The sequence below is a fragment of the Oryx dammah genome, unplaced genomic scaffold (genome assembly GCF_014754425.2).
Source record: "Oryx dammah isolate SB20612 unplaced genomic scaffold, SCBI_Odam_1.1 HiC_scaffold_11208, whole genome shotgun sequence".
Taxonomy (NCBI): Eukaryota; Metazoa; Chordata; class Mammalia; order Artiodactyla; family Bovidae; genus Oryx; species Oryx dammah.
The window spans coordinates 767,764-786,132 of NW_024080601.1; the positions used below are offsets into that span (position 1 = coordinate 767,764).

The 18,369-nt window shown below is 40.2% G+C and overlaps 1 protein-coding gene across 1 annotated transcript in view; it reads right to left on the reverse strand.

The window, feature by feature from the left end:
- The window catches only part of LOC120860849 (thrombospondin type-1 domain-containing protein 4-like), a 227,672-nt gene extending 212,005 nt beyond the window's left edge, over positions 1-15,667 (reverse strand). Inside the window, exon 1 of the mRNA XM_040236558.1 lies at positions 15,460-15,667. Within this exon, the coding sequence (XP_040092492.1) occupies positions 15,460-15,531 (72 nt within the window). The 5' untranslated portion in view covers positions 15,532-15,667. The remainder of the gene's footprint in view (positions 1-15,459) is intronic.
- Positions 15,668-18,369: the final 2,702 nt, after the last annotated feature.

The window sequence follows — 18,369 nt, forward strand, 5'->3', positions numbered from 1 at the left end:
TGATTAATCACTTTTCTCTAAAGTAGCTGAGCTGCTTTACATTAGCTATATAAAAGGAAAGTTAAAAGAAAGGTGCTAAAGGTCATATTTAAGGTCATATTCCTATTTGTATAGATCTTTACAGTTTGCAAAGCACTTACATTGACATTATCTTATTAATGTTCCTTATATGGCCTTGAGATGAATGCTACTATTATACCAATTTTGCAGATGAGGAAACAGAGGTCTAGAAAAAGTCTTTGTCCTATAAACACATGCTTCGAGAAAAAGGAAAAGGAAGAAAAGAAGAAAGGATAAAAATGTATCTGACAAAGGTCAAGATGGTAGACTGAGCAAAATTATTTGTTTTTCTCTTTTCTTCTACAAATTTCATTCATATAGCAGAAAACATATATATGTTGTAAAAACAACTATAAAAGAAGCAAGGATATAATCAACAGATAAAACATTTTTGAGGAATCTCTGAATATTAAAAAGTGTATGTTGGCAAAAAAATCACAGCAGAAAAAACTACTAAAACAGACTACTACAGGGATGGAAAAAATTCTAAACACAGAAACCACAGGTACAATGAACAGGAGAGGCTATTTAGCAAGAGTGGTCATTAATATCAAGGACAGAACTACTTGAAAAACAGCGAGCTCAGTCATGCCTCATCTCCTCCATCGGCCAGCAGAGCAGCTGGTGGGAGATTTCAACATGTCCCTCTCAAACATTGATAGACAAAACAGACAAACATTAGCAAAGACACAGACTTGAAAAATTCTATCTACAATCTTGATTGAATACCTACATAAAAAGTCCCATACCCAGTTATTAATATCAGAATGAACATTCTTCTCAAGCACACTCAATATGTTGACAAAGTCTGTCCATATACAAGGCCATAAAGCAAGTTTCAGCTAATTTAAAAGAAAAAGCACTACAGATACCCCATTCTCTGACCATCAGTTTAGTTCAGTTCAGTCGCTTGGTTGTGTCTGACCATAGGTAATCAAGTTAGAAATGAACTGGGCCATACTTTTGAAAAGTGGGTTCTGTTGTGTCCAACTCTTTGCAACCCCATGGACTGTAGCCTGCCAGGCTCCTCTGTCCATGAAATTCTCCAGACAAAAATACTGGAGTGAGTAGCCATTCCCTTCTCCAGGGGACCTTCCCGACCTAGGGATTGAACCCAGGTCTCCTACACTGAAGACAGATTTTTTACCATCTGAGCCACCAGGGAAGCCTAATACTTTTGAAAATATGATATAATGTATGGGCCAAAAAATATCATAATGACAGTTTTAAAAATCACTTTAAATAAATAATAAAAATATTATATATCAAAAGTTAAGGATGCAACAAAAGTGATATTTCAAGGAAAAAAACCATCTTTAATGCTTATATTAGAACAGATTAAAGGCTGAAAATTAATGAGCTAACCATAAATTTAAGGAGTTAAAGAAATTATTTAAAGGAAAAAATCAAATGAATAAATTCAAAGAAGGTAGAAGTAAAAAGAAGAGCAGAATCAAACAGAAAACAAAGCTTAAGAACCGAGGCTCAACAAAGCCAAAAGTTGATTTTTTATAAAGATTGATAAATTTGACAGACTTCTCCTGAGAATGGTCAATAAAATAGAAGTCGTAAAGGAACATGTGAGGAAAAACTAAGGACATTTGCAACATCTGAGAAGATAATTCGAGGATATAATGAACATATTTATGTTAAAAAGGTAGAAAAGATAAATGAAATGGACAAATGCCTAGACATACATAACTTTCAAACATTATCCAAGAAGAAACAGGAAGCTTTAATTTTCTTATAACCATTCAACACATTGAATCAGTGGTTTACAATTTCCCCTTAGGAAAAAACAAAAGAAACCCCCACACCAAGCCAAGCCCGTTTTTTCATGTGACTTTCTATAAATAGATTATAATAATTTTATTAAAACATTTCCAGGAAAAAGGAAATACTTCTGAAGTGAATTATGAGGCTAGTATAGCCTTAAAACAAACCAGAAAGGAAGAAAGAAGAGTTACTAGTTCACTCATGAATACAGATTCTTAAAAACCCTCTGGACAAAACTGTCACATGTAGAATTAATTTGATAAAAATCAAAATATATCGTAACTAAGTAGGATTTATTCCTGGAATACAAGGATGGCTTAACATTATAATGTCTATTTCTGCAATAGACAGATTAAAGAAGGAAAATCATATGATCATTTCAAGAGACAGAGGCAATGTCTTAGGTAAAATTCAATACCTATTCATGATCAAAGTAAGAATCCCTTAACAAAAAGAAGAGAATTTATCAACCTGATACAACCAAACACTTTCAATAAACTTCATTTTAAATTGCAAAGTGTTCACTTTCATACATTGGAGAAGGAAATGGCAACCCACTCCAGTGTTCTTGCCTGGAGAATCCCAGGATGGAGGAGCCTGCTGGGCTGCCATCTATGGGGTCGCACAGAGTCGGACACGACTGAAGCGACTTAGCAGCAGCAGCAGCAGCAGAAGTATTCCCATTAACTAAGGAACAAAATAACATGAGCTCTATTCAACATAATATTGGAGGTTCTAGTAAGTGCAATAAAATGAATAGAAATAAAACGTAAAAGAATTGAAACAGGAAAAAAAAACAAGTGGTCCTTATTCAAAGTCATTCACAGATGACATGATTATGTACTCAGAAATCATAGATGTTCTTACAGATAATTGATTTAAATTAATAAGAGAGTTTAGCGAGTTGCTTTGGTATAAGATCATTTGCATTTCTAGGCATTAGCAAAAATAAAAAATAATTTAAAAATAAATAATTTGCAATAACAAAACTATAATAAGGTAGCTAGGAATAAATCTAAAATTAAAAGTGTGCAAGACATTTATGTAAAGTTATAACACCTTATTGAAAAAATTCAAAGAAGACCTAAGTAAATGTAAGGCTTAGAGTATGTTCATGGATATAAGGACTCAATATTGGGATGATGTTAGTGCTCTTATATTGATCCACAGATTCAATACTGTTCTGCTAAAATTTTCTAAAGGATTTTTCAAGGAAAATTGAAGATTTAACTTCAAATTTCATAAAGAATATCTAAGAATAGCTAAGACACACTACAAAGTAAGAATAAGAGAGACTTCAATAAATGGTCCTGCAACAATTTATTATCAATATGGGAAAAAATGAAATTAGATCCCTTATTCACATTAAGCAGATGAACCAATTGCAAGTTTAAAGACATAAATGTGAAATGCAAAACTTCAATAATTTTAGAAGAGAATTTGGGATAATATCTCCATAAACTTGGGATTAATAATTTCTTAAACATGACAAAGATGTAACACAACAAAGTAAAACTGATAAATTCAAATACACTAAAACTGAAGACTTCTGTTTATCAAAAGACTATAAACATTTAAATGCAAGCCACAAATTGGAGAAAACAGTTTATGGAATAACAAGCAAAGGATTCATACTGAAAATACATAAAGAACACTTAAATCAGTGATGAAAAAAAGAACCAAATTTAAAATCAGAAAATAGTCATGAACAGGCGTTTCATGGAAGAGAAAACATGAATAACTGGAATACATGTAAAAATTATTCTATATTGCAAGAGTTAGTGATCAGAGAAGTGTCAGTTAACATACACTAATAACATTTTATACCTACTGTATCAGCAAGAAACATTGACAAGGAGAAAGATAATTGAGAACTCTTAAACACTGCTTGGAGAAGGCAATGGCACCCCACTCCAGTACTCTTGCCTGAAAATCCCATGGACGGAGGAGCCTGGTAGGCTGCAGTCCATGGGATCGCTAAGAGTCGGACACGACTGAGTGAGTTCACTTTCACTTTTCACTTTCCTGCATTGGAGAAGGAAACGGCAACCCACTCCAGTGTTCTTGCCCAGGGACAGGGAAGCCTGGTGGGCTGCCATCTGTGGGGCTGCACAGAGTCGGACACGATGGAAGCGACTTAGCAGCAGCAGCAGCAAACACTGCTAGTGGAAGTGAAAAGTGATACAACCTTTTAGAAATCAATTTGTCAGGGCTTCCCTGGTGGCTCAGTGGTAAAGAGTCTGCCTGCCAATGCAGGAGACAAGGGTTCGATCCCTGATCTGGGAAGATCCCACATGCCATGGAGCAGCTAAGCCAGTGCGCCACAACTATTGAGCCTGCGCTCTAGAGCTTGGGAGCTGCAACTACAGAAGTCTTGGCACCCTGGAGCCTATGCTCTGCAACAAGAGAAGCCACTGCAATGAGAACTAGAGAGTAGCCCCAGCTCACTGCAACTAGTGGCGAGCCTGTGTAGCAGTAAAGACCCAGCACTGCCAAAAATAAGATAAATAACGTTTTAAAAAGAAATCAATTTGACAGCATATTGTAGAGTTAAAGAAACACATATTCGAAGACCCAGGAACTCAACTCCTAGGTATACACCCAAAAGGAATCCTTGCACATATATGTGAAGATATGTTCCAAAATGTTCATACTCCAGATCTATCAACAGGAAAAAATATGGTATATTCACATAGAAGGATACTATGTAGCAGTGAAAATGAATGAACCACAGATATATGCATTCTCCTGTTGACTAAAAATCAATTTGAACTAAAAAAAGTCAAGATAGTGTGTCTTTGTAACTCAAAATCCAACAAAATCAAACAATATATTCATTAGAGATACATACATATGTATGTATTATTTCTAAAAAAGCAAAGAAATTACAATCATAAAATTCAGAATGATGTTTCTCTCTGAGGGAGAGAAGTGAGGAGGCTGTACCTGGGAGCAACACAGAGTATTGAAAATGTTTTATTTCTTTAGTTGGGTGGTGGGGTCTTAGATTTTGTTTTATTATTTTGCTTTATGACTTGCTTATATATTATAATATATATTGTAATATACTAAATATTATGCATATTTTAGAAACAAAAAAGAAGGAAAAAAGGTAATCAAAGGCTACCACTCCATAAAAGAGCTGGTTATATGACTGAGTGTCATCTGCATATCTGAGATTATTGATACTTCTCCCGGTAATATTGATTCCAGCTTGTGCTGTCTCCAGCCCAGCGTTTCTCATGATGTACTCTGAATACAAGTTAAAGAAGCAGGGTGACAATATATAGCCTTAACGTACTCCTTTTCCTATTTGGAACCAGGCTGTTGTTCCATGTCCAGTTCTAACTGTTGCTTCCTGACCTGCATATAGGTTTCTCAAGAGGCAGGTCAGGTGGTCTGGTATTCCCATCTCTTTCAGAATTTTCCACAGTTGATTGTGATCCTCACAGTCAAAGGCTTTGGCATAGTCAAGAAAGCAGAAATAGATGTTTTTCTGCAACTCTTTTGCTTTTTGGATGATCCAGCGAATGTTGGCAATTTGATCTCTGGTTCCTCTGCCTTTTCTAAAACCAGCTTGAACATCTGGAAGTTCACGGTTCATGTATTGCTGAAGCCTAGCTTGGAGAATTTTGAGCATTACCTTACTAGCGTGTGAGATGAGTGCAATTGTGTGGTAGTTGGAGCATTCTTTGGCATTGCCTTTCTTTGGGATTGGAATGAAAACTGACCTTTTCCAGTCCTGTGGCCACTGCTGCGTTTTCCAAATTTGCTGGCATATTGAGTGCAGCACTTTCACAGCATCATGTTTCAGGATTTGAAATAGCTCAACTGGCATTCCATCACCTCCACTAGCTTTGTTCATAGTGATGCTTTCTAAGGCCCACTTGACTTCACATCCCAGGATGTCTGGCTCTAGGTGAGTGATCACACCATCGTGATTATATTGGTCATGAAGATCTTTTCTGTACAGTTCTTCTGTGTATTCTTGCCACCTCTTCTTAATATCTTCCACTTCTGTTAGGTCCATACCATTTCTGTCCTTTATCGAGCCCGTCTTTGCATGAAATGTTCCCTTGGTATCTCTAATTTTCTTGAAGAGGTCTCTAGTCTTTCCCATTCTGTTATTTTCCTCTATTTTTTTGCATTGATCGCTGAGGAAGGCTTTCTTATCTCTTCTTGCTATTCTTGGAACTCTGCATTCAGATGCTTATATCTTTCCTTTTCTCCTTTGCTTTTCGCCTCTCTTCTTTTCACAGCTATTTGTAAGGCCTCCCCAGACAGCCATTTTGCTTTTTTGCATTTCTTTTCCATGGGGATGGTCTTGACCCTGTCTCCTGTACAATGTCACGAACCTCAGTCCATAGTTCATCAGGCACTCTATCTATCAGATCTAGTCCTTATGGCAGAAAGTGAAGAGGAACTAAAAAGCCTCTTGATGAAAGTGAAAGAGGAGAGTGAAAAAGTTGGCTTAAAGCTCAACATTCAGAAAACTGAGATCATGGTGTCTGGTCCCACCACTTCATGGGAAATAGATGGGGAAACAGTGGAAACAGTGTCAGACTTTATTTTTTGGGCTCCAAAATCACTGCAGATGGTGATTGCAGCCATGAAATTAAAAGACGCTTACTCCTTGGAAGGAAAGTTATGACCAACTTAGATAGCATATTCAAAAGCAGAGACATTACTTTGAAAACAAAGGTCCGTCTAGTCAAGGCTATGGTTTTTCCAGTGGTCATGTATGGATGTGAGAGTTGGACTGTGAAGAAAGCTGAGCGCCGAAGAATTGATGCTTTTGAACTGTGGTGTTGGAGAAGACTCTTGAGAGTCCCTTGGACTGCAAGGAGATGGGTCCTGGGTGTTCTTTGGAAGGAATGATGCTAAAGCTGAAACTCCAGTACTTTGGCCACCTCATGTGAAGAGTTGACTCATTGGAAAAGACTCTGATGCTGGGAGGGATTGGGGGGAGGAGGAAAAGGGGGCGACAGAGGATGAGATGGCTGGATGGCATCACCGACTCGATGGGTGTGAGTCTGAGTGAACTCCAGGAGTCGGTGATGGACAGGGAGGCCTGTCATGCTGTGATTCATAGGGTCACAAAGAGTCGGACATGACTGAGCGACTGAACTGAACTGAACTGAATATGACTGAGTTCAACAGAGCTTTAAGAAAAGGCTAACTCCTCTGTTATTTAAAATTTTTCAAAGCACACTAAATTATAAGAAACTTTTGAATGTACTTTACAAAACTAGTAAAACCCAGTCTAGCCCATTAAAATAGACCCATGAACCAACAGTACTCATTTTTTAAAAAAAGACAAATTTCAAAATAAAATATTCACAAATAAAATCCATTAGCAAATGATGAATAAATCACTATGATTAAGAAAGTTAAGTTCTAAGAATGCAAAGAGAATCCAACATTAAGAAATCTATTAACATAATTCCCTAAGTAGATGAAAAGATTTTATCATATCATTTTATGAAGGTAAACAGAGTTAGGTAAAATTCAACAGCCATTTTCTATAAAAACATAGAAGGGAAATTAAAACTAGATAAAATTTATCTACTTAAAATATCTGGCAGGCATCACACTTAGTGATGAAATATTACAAGCTTTCCCATTTAAGTGCAGAAGAGGACAAGAATGTTCATTTTCATTGTGCTAATTCGACACTGTATACTGGGAATTCTAGCAATTGCATTAGACAAAAGGCAGAAACAAGAGGCACCATGTCTCAGAAAAGAAGCAAAAGTCATTATTTGCACGTCTTAGGCATATGTACACATTCTTATGCTTCTAAATGTGTAGGAATGGTTCTTGAAGGACAGATGCCAAATTGTTATTGATGGCTTCATTAGGGGAGAAATTGGGAAGTGAGTGAAAGTAAAGAGGAACCTTTAACTTTTCATTCTTTGCATTTCTTTATTGCTTGAATTTGTTTTTACAACAATAAATTTTCATAATGAAAGGAAAAAATATATATCTGGAATCTAGAAAAATGGTACTGATGAACCTATTTGCAGGGCTGGAACAGAGATGCAGACATAGAGAACGGACTCTGGATACAGCAGAGGAAGCAGTGGGTGGGACGAATTCAGAGAGTAGCGTTGAAATATATATATATATATATATATATATATATATATCACCATGTGTAAAATAGATAGCTAGGCGGGAAGCTGCTGTATAACAAAGGAGCTCAGCCTGGTGCTCTGCGATGACCTAGAGTGGGAGGCTCAAGAAGGAGGGGGTATATATGTATATATACATATATATGCTTATGGCTGATGCATATGGTTGTATGGCAGAAACCAACACAACATTATAGAGCAATTACCCTCCAATTAAAAAAACCTGCCAAAAGTCATATGGCTAGACATGGTAGACCTAAGGCTCAAACTCAGGTCTTGCACTATCAAATCAGTTCCACATAGTTCATTTTTTATTTTTCTCATAAGAAAGAGAAAAAGGTGGAGCCACTGAGAATTATGCACAAAGAATCAGTCACTCAGGGTATGACATTGATCCTTCATTCCTATTTGCCACAAATAATACTTCAGGTATTAATGATGGTGACCTTCTCAGAAAGGCAGTCACTGCTATCTTCACTGTTTCATTTATTCTAATCCTTGGGAAATAATTTCAATAACCTATGACCAAGAAAATGTTATACAATGGTAACCAAGATGACGTGTCATGAAAATATAATCTTAAGACTGTAGGGACAGATGTCCAAGAGAGAGGGAATGTATGCATACATGTAACTGATTCACTTCAATGTATAGTGGAAACTAACACATACATATTATAAGCAATTATATTCCAGTTCTTTTTTACAGAATTTCTGGAACTTCCAAAGGCACAGAAAACTCCAACCCTTGGGATCCAGGTGACTGACAAATCTCCTGACACATTCCTCACATTCTGTAATCTGAACTGTTTCCAGAATAGGCTAAATTCTTTCTTATTTCTGTGACTCTACAGATGTTTTCCCTCTGCCAAGAACATCCTCCTTCCCTGTTTTTCCCCTTAAGATGCCTACCTATCCATGCAGAGGAGTTAACATAGCAGACCTGACTGTTCTTTAGAAACATCTGCTTATGAGGTTGGCCATTGGCTAGCATCCGGGAACTTAGGTTTTGGAACAGAGCTCACCATTCCCAGAACTGGGAGGAGTGGCTCACTTGCATATATTATGTGAACAAGATGGTTTATGCTGAAGAGAGGTTTCCCTGTGGGAGTGTGTAATGTTGGTACACGGCAGGCAGAGAGTGCCTGTGTGGCCAGCCCCCAACAAAAACCCGAGGCGCTGAGTCTCTACGAACTTCCTTGGTTGGCAGTATTTCACAAGTGTTGTCAAAGCACATTCCTGGGGGGATGAAGTGGGGCCTGTGTGACTCCACTGGGAGAAGATCCTTGGAAGCTTTCTCCTGCTTTCTCCTCAGCTTCACCCCATGTACCTTTTCCTTTGTTGACTTTGCTCTGTGTCCTGGCACTGTGATAACTCATAGCTGTATGTGCAACTATATGCTGAGTTAAAGAATCACTGTGAATCGGTGAAGACCCTCAATGCACAACTCTTTGAGTTTTTCAAACTGACATTGTTTCTGGAGTCTTTCTTCACTTTCTTAGGCAGATTTCATTGCTTCTTTGCCTTTGCACTTGCAAACTAAAGAGTTTCTTATTGTATAATCATTAACTGTTTACACCCTGTCCCCCTTTTAAAGTATAAGCTCATCAAGACAAAAACCTTATGTTTTTGTCTTCCTTTTTCCGGCACTGAGGTGGCACACCCTGGTAGCATTTGCAATAGAAATTGTAGTGATAAGCCAGTAAGTGCTGTTCACTCTGTGCCTGGCTTATCAAGCTGCGAGCTCTGCACATACTATCACATTTTAAAAATCTTTAAAAAAATGAAATAGTTGATTTACAATATTATATAAATGTTATATTTATATATTATATAAATTTCAGGTGTACAACACAGAGATTTATGACTTTTAAAGGTTACACTCCATTTATAGTTATTGCCTATATTCCTTGTGCTATTCCTATATACCCATAGAGCTTATTTATTTTTTATACAGTAGTTTGTACCTCTTAATCCTACATTGCTATCTTGCCACTAGTAACCACTTGTAACCACTAGTTTGTCCTCCATATCTGTGAGTCTGCTGGTGGGTGGTAATCCTTTCAATCACCCCTTAACATAGCTAATGTGTCATCACTCATTATTAGAAGAATGCAAATCAAAACTACAATGAGATATCACCTCACGCAGGTCAGAATGGAACCAACATCAAAAAATCTACAAACAGGGTTTCCCTGGTTGTCCGGTGGTTAAGATCTGTCTTGCAATGCAGGGGACACCAGTTCAACCCCTTGTGCAGGAAGCTCCCACATGCTGTAGAGTAACTAAGCCCATGTGCCAAAACAACTGGGCTCTAGAGCCTGTGAGCTGCAACTATTGAGCCCACGTGCCTACAGCCCACGCTCTGCAACAAGAGAAGCCACCACAATGAGAAGCCCATGCAATAAAACTAGAGAGTAGCCCCTGCTCTCTGCAACTAGAGAAAGCCCACATGAAGCAATGAAGACCCAGTGCAGCCGAAAAGAAAAGTAAAACTTAAAAAAAAAATCTGCAAATAATAAATGCTGGAGAGGATGTGGAGGAAAGGGAATCCTTTTGCACTGTTGATGGGAATGCAAATTGATACAGCCACTATGGAGAACACTATGGAGAGTCCTTAAGAAACTAGGAGTAAAACTACCATATGACCTAGCAATACCACTACTGGGCAAATACCCTGAGAAAACCATGACTGAGAAAAATACACATTCCCCAATGTTCACTGCAACACTATTTACAGTAGCTAGCACATGGAAGCAACCTAGATGTGCATCAAGAGATGAATGGATAAAGAAGTTAAGGTACAAGTATACAATGGAATATTACTCAGCCATAAAAAGGAACAAATTTGAGTCAGTTGAACTGAGGTGGATGAACCATGAGCCTGTTACATGGAATGAAATAAGTCAGAAAGAGAAAAACAGATATTGTGTATATTAAAGTATATATATGGAATCTAGGAAAGTGGTACTGATGAACCGCCCTGCAGGGCAGGAATAGAGATGCAGGTATAGAGAGCCAGAGAAGGAGAGCGTGGGATGAACTGAGAGAGTAGCACTGAAATCTATGTATTACCATATGTAAAACAGACGGTCAGTGGGAAGCTGTTGTATAACACAGGGAGCTCAACTCGGTGCTCTGTGACAACCTAGTGGGGTGGAGAGGGGTTGGGAGGGAGAATCAAGAGGGAGGGGATATAGGTATACTTGTAGCTGATTCATGTGGTTGTACAGCAGAAACCAACACAACATTGTAAAGCAATTATCATCCAATTCAAAAGAATTTAAAGAACGAGAAAACGGACGGTTATAAGTAGGTGTTAAATGAATGAACTAACCAGCTAAAGAATCCTTTTAGCCCTAAAGGAATCATTTAGCTGAACTGACTTCAGTGTTACGCCTGTTAGCTCATGTATACTTCACCTTAGCATGGGCTATGAACAAATGCTGAGGATGTTATCTGTTATATCACATGCTTTATTTATTACCAAGTGATTTATTATTACATCGTATATTTTAATATTATTCTTTAACTAGATAAGACATGTTTACTACACACAATTCAAAAGGAACTAAAAGTGTATAATAAATTGTAAGTTTCACCAGCTCTCCTTCCCCAGCCATGCTACATTCTCCCCCATTTTCTCATATATTCTCCCAGAGAGAGGAAGGACAAAGATATTAACACATGTTAAACAAAGGGTAGCATTTTATACGTCATTCTTTTCTTACATATCCTGGGAGTCATTTCCTATCAGTGCATGTAAGAGGTACCCCATTCTTTCTGAACATCTTGGTGGCTGTTAGCCAAGCACAGAACAACCCAGGCTGGGGTCCGTGCATGGGTTGGAGAACAAACACAGAGAAAGACTGTTCTGTCTTTCCTTTTCTGGTTGCAGGGGCATCAAACTAAGAACACTGAGGTCCCTAGAATGCCTTTGTCCTTTCACAAGAGAACAGCATTGGTGTCCGCTTGTATGGGCTGTGTGCATCCCCTGAGAATGTAAAGGACTGTGAGTCATGCTGGACTTCAGGCTCATTAGTTCCCTACTGAGGGGCATTTAGGCTATTGTAACAGCCACATGATGGAAGGTGGCTTAGAGGGCAAATTCAGAGACAATCTATATGATAAGGTATTAGAAATGGGAAAGGTGAGTTGAAGAGATATTTATTATTTATTTTTAATTTTAAAAATTGAGATAGTATTCACATACCATAAAATCTGTTCTTTTAAAAGGCACGACCCATAACTGTTAGCAGCTGAGATATTTATTTATCTTTAGAAGATTTTTTTTTAAATGTGAACCATCTTTAAAGTCTTTTTTGAATTTGTTACAATATTGCTTCTGTTTTATGTTTTGGTGTTTCAGTCATGGGCCATATGAGATCTTAGCTCTCTGACCGGGGTTTGAACCCACGCCTCCTGCATCGGAAGGTGAAGTCTTAACCACTGGCCTGCCGGGAAGTACCCTGAGATATTTATTTTTAATTTTGATAGGTTTTGCCAAATTGCTTCATCAAAATGAAAATAAATATATTTTTGACTCTCTTCTAAGAATCTGTCTCACCACAGTGTACAGAACTATATAGGTTTCTAGCTCCTTCCTCATCGCTCCCCACATATAACAGTATCTCGTTGGTCTTCATTCCCTGAAGGACAGGGAAGCCTGGCATGCTGCAGTCCCTAGGGTTACAAAGAGCTGGACACGACTGAGCGACTGAGCAACATTGGCCTTCTATGAGAAGGTAAGTCCAAGTTCAGGGAATGCACAGGTACATCCCCACTCACCATTCTGTGGCGTGCTGCAAAGAAACTGGGGTCCTAGCATGTTTCCCACACTGAGAAATGCACCTAAAGTCCAGCGTGACTCACAGTCCTTTACTTTCTTTCAAGAGATGCACACAGTCTGTACACGCTGTGTACCAACGCTGTCCTGTGTGACAAGGGCAGAGGCACTCCAGGGACCTCGGTGTTCTTAGTTTAATGCTCCTGCGTCCAGAAAATTAAAGAAGGAACAGTGTTCCTCGTGTTTATTCTCCAAACATGTAGTGACCTCATACCAGTGCCAACAGTGCCAGCAACAGGACACTGAATAAGGTTTGCTTTGAACCACACCATCTCCTCCCACCACCTGCCAGCCCCTGGTGATCTGGCAGGACCTCACCCCCCTAGGAAACAGCCTGAGCTGCTGCCCAGAGTTTGCGCCCATCCGCACTGAGAACACAGCCAGCCAAGTACCACGATGCGTATAACACTGTCTTCCCCTTCCTTCCTTTTCCTCATGTGTTTTTATGAACATGCAAAGGAAAGATAATCAAAACCTGCAAGAAGACTGGTTGGCCGAGAAAATGAAAACCTGGGTGACACAGGGATGGGGCCACATATTTACAGGTTCCTTTTGTAAGTAACATGGCCGTAAAACAAGCCGCTGTTAATAAAGAAATGTCACATTCTCCAAAGCTCTGTATAAATGACATTCTGCTTAAGGAGGGGAGGGGCATTTCATAATTATGTTCCTTCCTCATCGTTTCATTTCCAACAAGGGGAAAGGAATCCTAACTGTACAGTTTTCTAGGAGCACAGTAGTTTTGGAGCAAAGATTTTACAGCAGTACACAAGGAAGGAAGGAAGAAGGAAGGAAGGAAGAAAAACTAGAAGGAAAAGAGGAAAAGGCATGGGAGGGTCTTTATTTAGCATAGTAGGCTAGAACAAAGGAACAGACAGCAGGCATTCATCGCCTCTGATTGGTTTTTCTGACTATTAAGCACACACACTTTAACTCAAAAGACAGAACTCCTGCCTTCCTCTCCCGCACGCTGAGCACTGTCTGAACAGAGTCAAGATTTGGATGAGCCCATGTAATCCCCTTTCATTTTTCATCTGCTGTGCTGATTGTAAAGTGAAACAGAGCCACTGCCCTCTCCGAATGTGACACAAGGATCGAAGCACACGCGTTGCAGAGTCCCCAGGAGCCAGCTGTGTGCAGGTAACTGGAGCCTGCAGTTCGCCTCGCTGTTAATAAGAGTAATTGGCACGCCACTGAGGGGCTGCTGGAGCGCTGTGATTTGCTCCGTACGGGGGTCTCCCCAGACCATATGCGCATGCAGCGGTGATAGAAATATTTTCCATATGAGCTCTCCCCTCACATGCTTAAGTGCTCCAGGCTGAGTCAGGCCAGCCCATTTGTCATTTACTCTCCACACTGAAAAATCAACAGGGAAGTTGCGAACTTCAACTGCAACTAGAGGGCAATGGTCTGTCTGCTTTCAGCCTCCAGCATCACTAACCCAATTCAGTTCCTCCAGCTCCCATTCAAGACCCCTACCTCCTACCCACAGCCCCCACCCAACAGGCCCAGAAAATATCTGTAAAGGACACGGGTAACTAATAGGCTAAAAGCCTAGGACAAATGACCCGTGGCCACACGCCTCTGCCCACATGTCTGCTTTGAATGGAGTAACGAGCCTGCTGCAACCACAGCTTGCCCTGCAGCCTGTATTTGGGAGCAGCTCCCTTCCACTCCTCTTAGAAAAGGGAAAGTCATTACGCGAGGCTTTCAGAGTTCTCTCTGTCCCTGAAATGCTAACAAAAGGCAGAGCTGTGAAGTGGCCCCGTGGCATTTCTAGGAGATAGAGTTTGCACTTGGCTTTTCAAAGGGAAGACGGATTCAGGAAAAAGGTTGTCTTTTCATAACTCAGCCCTCAGTCTCTAAGACTTTTCATCAGAACAAGAAGTAAAAGGAGTGGATGAGGTAAATTTGTTGCAGGCTTCTTTGCAGGTGAGGGTGGCTACACCCAAGAGCTTCCCTCTCCAGCCCATATGATCATCCTTTCCAATCTCTGCCTGTGTCAAAAACTGGCTCCTACAGGCACCTATGATGTTCAGAAATGTATCCAGCAAACATGAGCTAAGTCAATAAGAATAAATCATCCTCATGGGTCTTAAACATGCCTCCTGTCTATGGTAGATCTGGGATGCTCCAAGACCTATTATACACCACTATCCTTCTTCAAACCTATGATACTAAGTTAAGCACAGACTTTTCCCCCCCAAGCACATCAAAGCTAAAAAGGATGAAAACATAATGCAAAGCAGCAAAGAAAAGCAATTCCTCTAGTATGCATAAGCAATACTGGAGAAATAGTCTCAACAGGTAACAGTCCCTACTGGAATCTGACAAGTACTCCCCCCCCCCGCCTCCGGCAACAGCAGAATTAGAAGTGTACATGCTCCAGGTATCTGTCACCAAGGCCATGCCAATCCCCTGGTGTGGCCACTGTACCAGAAAAAGGTTTCAGAAATTACAAGATTTTTTAAGAAGCAAAGAAATCTTTCTATAAGAAAAGGCAAGGCAAGCCTAAAACAGCAAAATAAAGCATTACTCTTTGCACACCATAAAAACCCCTTCCCTGATCCCTCTTGGTAGATAGAAGAGGAAATATAATGCTGACAAAAATACAACTTCTGACAAGATATTTTATTTGGCTTACCTCTCCCCCAGGTCTTGCTAACACTGCTGTTTGAACGTGGAGCAATGTTAATATCAGGTAGCTGACAAACATTATTACCCAAAGTTAGAACTACCCTAGAGGAGAACTCCGTCTGCCAAGTGCTAACAGCTAGCAGATGCACTTGTGTCTCGGGATTCCAGCCCTGGAGTTCCGCTAGGCACCGCACTGGTTCCCTCCGCTCTCCCTCATGTACTGCCCGGAGCTCCCAGCTCAGCCTCTGCTCTGAAGAAAACTGGTAAGCTGATCTCTTCATGTAATAACTTCTCCCGGCTGGGGGAGGGGACAGGAGCCAGCTGGGAGCTGGGGGGCTGCCTTTAACAGAAGGCAGAAAGGGGAGGGACAGAAATGATCAATGTGGAGTTCTACATCTGGTCTCATTCATGAAAAGGGCTCCAAGGTAAGCACTCCACAGGCAGGGGGACGGGCCCCTGCTTCATCAACTGAGGCAGGCAGGAGGTAGCCATCAGCAGCAAGATAAGCTCTAGGCTGCAAGCTGGGAGACCAGAGGCCTTCCCAGTCCTGCTGCTGATAAGCTGTGTGTGCCTGGATAAGTTGCTAACCCTCTCTGGTCCTCGATTGGTGGTCTCAGTGGTACAGTCAAGGGTTGGCTGACCTCTTGATTCCCTTTGGGTTCTGATTTGATGGCTGCAGAAATCTAGGCAGTCAAAGGCTGTGCTATCAAGGACAACCTTAAAGAGGAAAGAAGTCACACAGTGCTATGTGTTTACATGCTTAACATGTGGATGTGACTAGATGGGAACCGAGGAAGTCACTATAATACCCTCTTGCTGCCTTACTGGGTCTCTGTCCCTAACCACGAGCTTGAGGAATTATTGCAGACAATGTAAAAATAAACGGTAAGGGGGGAACAAGTGAAGCCCAGGTATTATACGACACTGGCAGAGTGCACGAAAGCAAGATGATTTTAGAGAAATACCTCTGGGCAGAATCACGTTGGCCATCAAAGTGGGGCTTCTGGGAAGAAGGAGCACAAGAACAGGTTGGGAAGTAGGTCATGCTAAAGCTAATAGTCCACTTGAGACATCATAAGCCAACTCAGCGTGAAAAGGCAGACTCATGACTTAAAATAGGTCAAGAACCCACCAAATATTAGATTCTGCTTAGAATGGGCACAAGATGCCCCTAAACCATCATGAAGTGGAGGACAGGATGACTGCATAGTGCAGTGGAAACAACCTGGGTCCCTGGAATCAGGGGGAAGTCAAGTCAAACCCTCATTCTGCTACTAATTTGCTGTGGGTCTGTGGCTGAGTATGGAACCCTAGTGAGCCCCAGCTGCTCCACTGGTCAAATGGGGAAAGGCCATATGCTGGTTCTGATGATTATCAATGAGGTCATCTAGGTTCAAAACTTGGCATCATTCCTGATACACAGTAAATGCTAAAGACAGAGGCTCTCTCTTTGATCTGATAAATATTGGCACTCAGTCCCAGAAAGTAAATTAATAAACACTTGAAAAGCCTCAGGTTGTGGGCATTTTCCTGTGTTAATGAGGAAACTTTAAACCAGACTGCAGTTTGTGGCCATTTCAGAACATTTATTATCACCAGTCATTGTGAGAATTTACTAGTGGGGAGTATTTTTAGGGGGTTGGGTGGAGGGACTTTCAGTCTCCTTTTTTCCAGGGTTGTAAGAGACAGAAGGTAATGGTGAAGAGAAAGGAAAGAATGAATTTCTTCTCTTCCCCATGCTTCCTCTTCTTTCTCCTTCTTATTCATCATTACTATTGTTCAACATTTGGTCTGTTCTGTTAGGTGACTGAAAGGGCACTGCTGTCTACTCAATAACCTCACCGCAAAGGCAGGAATTGTCTAAGAAAACCAAACTACTTGAAAGACTGGGGTTTTGTCTAGTCCAGGGGTTGGGGAACTTTCTGTAAAGGTCCAGAGAGTACATACTTTTGACTTTGCAGACCATATGGTTTCTGTGACAGCTACTCAACCTTGCTTGTTGTTGGTTAGTCAGAAAGTTGTATCTGATTCTTTTGTAACCCTGTGGACTTGAAGCCTCACCAGGCTCCTCTGTCCACAGGATTTTCCAGGCAAGAATACTAAGTGGGTTGCTATTTCCTCCTCCAGTGGATCTTCCTGATCCAGGGATCGAACCCGAGTCTCCTGCACTGGCAGGCATATTCTTCACCACTGAGCCACCTGGGAAGCTCACTCAACCTAGCTGGGGTAGTACAAAAACAACCAAAGGCAATACATACATGAAGGGGTGAACAGAGCTGTGTTGCAAGAAAACTTTGTTTAAGGAAATAGGTAGCAAGCCAGATTTGGCCATATTTGTCAACACACTTCTCAATCACCCTTCAACCCATTGTAATCTGATTTTTAACACTTCTTCTCTACCACAGGGGCTCCGGAGATGTCACCAATGGCCTCTAAGTCACAGAATAATATAATGGATAATTTTTCAGAACTTATCTCATTGTGACTTCTTTGCAGCATTAATGATGGCCTTCTATTTTTTTTTTTAATATTGTGGTAAAAATACATAGCATAAACTTTTACCACTTTAATAATTTTTAAGTGTATAATTCAGAGGCATTTTTGTATGGTCACAATGTTGTAACACCATCACCACCATCCAGAACTTTTTCACCATCCAGAAACTCTGTATTCATTAAATAATAACTCCTCAGTTCTCCTTCCTTTTAACCTCTGAAAACCTTGATTCAGTTTTCTGTCTTTAGAAACTGGCCTGCTTCATGTTCCTCAACTAAGTGGAATCATATAATATTTGTCCGTTTGTATCTGGCTTATTTCACTTAGCATAATATTTTCAAGGTTGTTGTAGCACGAGTCAGAATGTCATGCCTTTTTAAGGTTGCATAATATTCCATTGTGTAGACATAGCACATGTTGT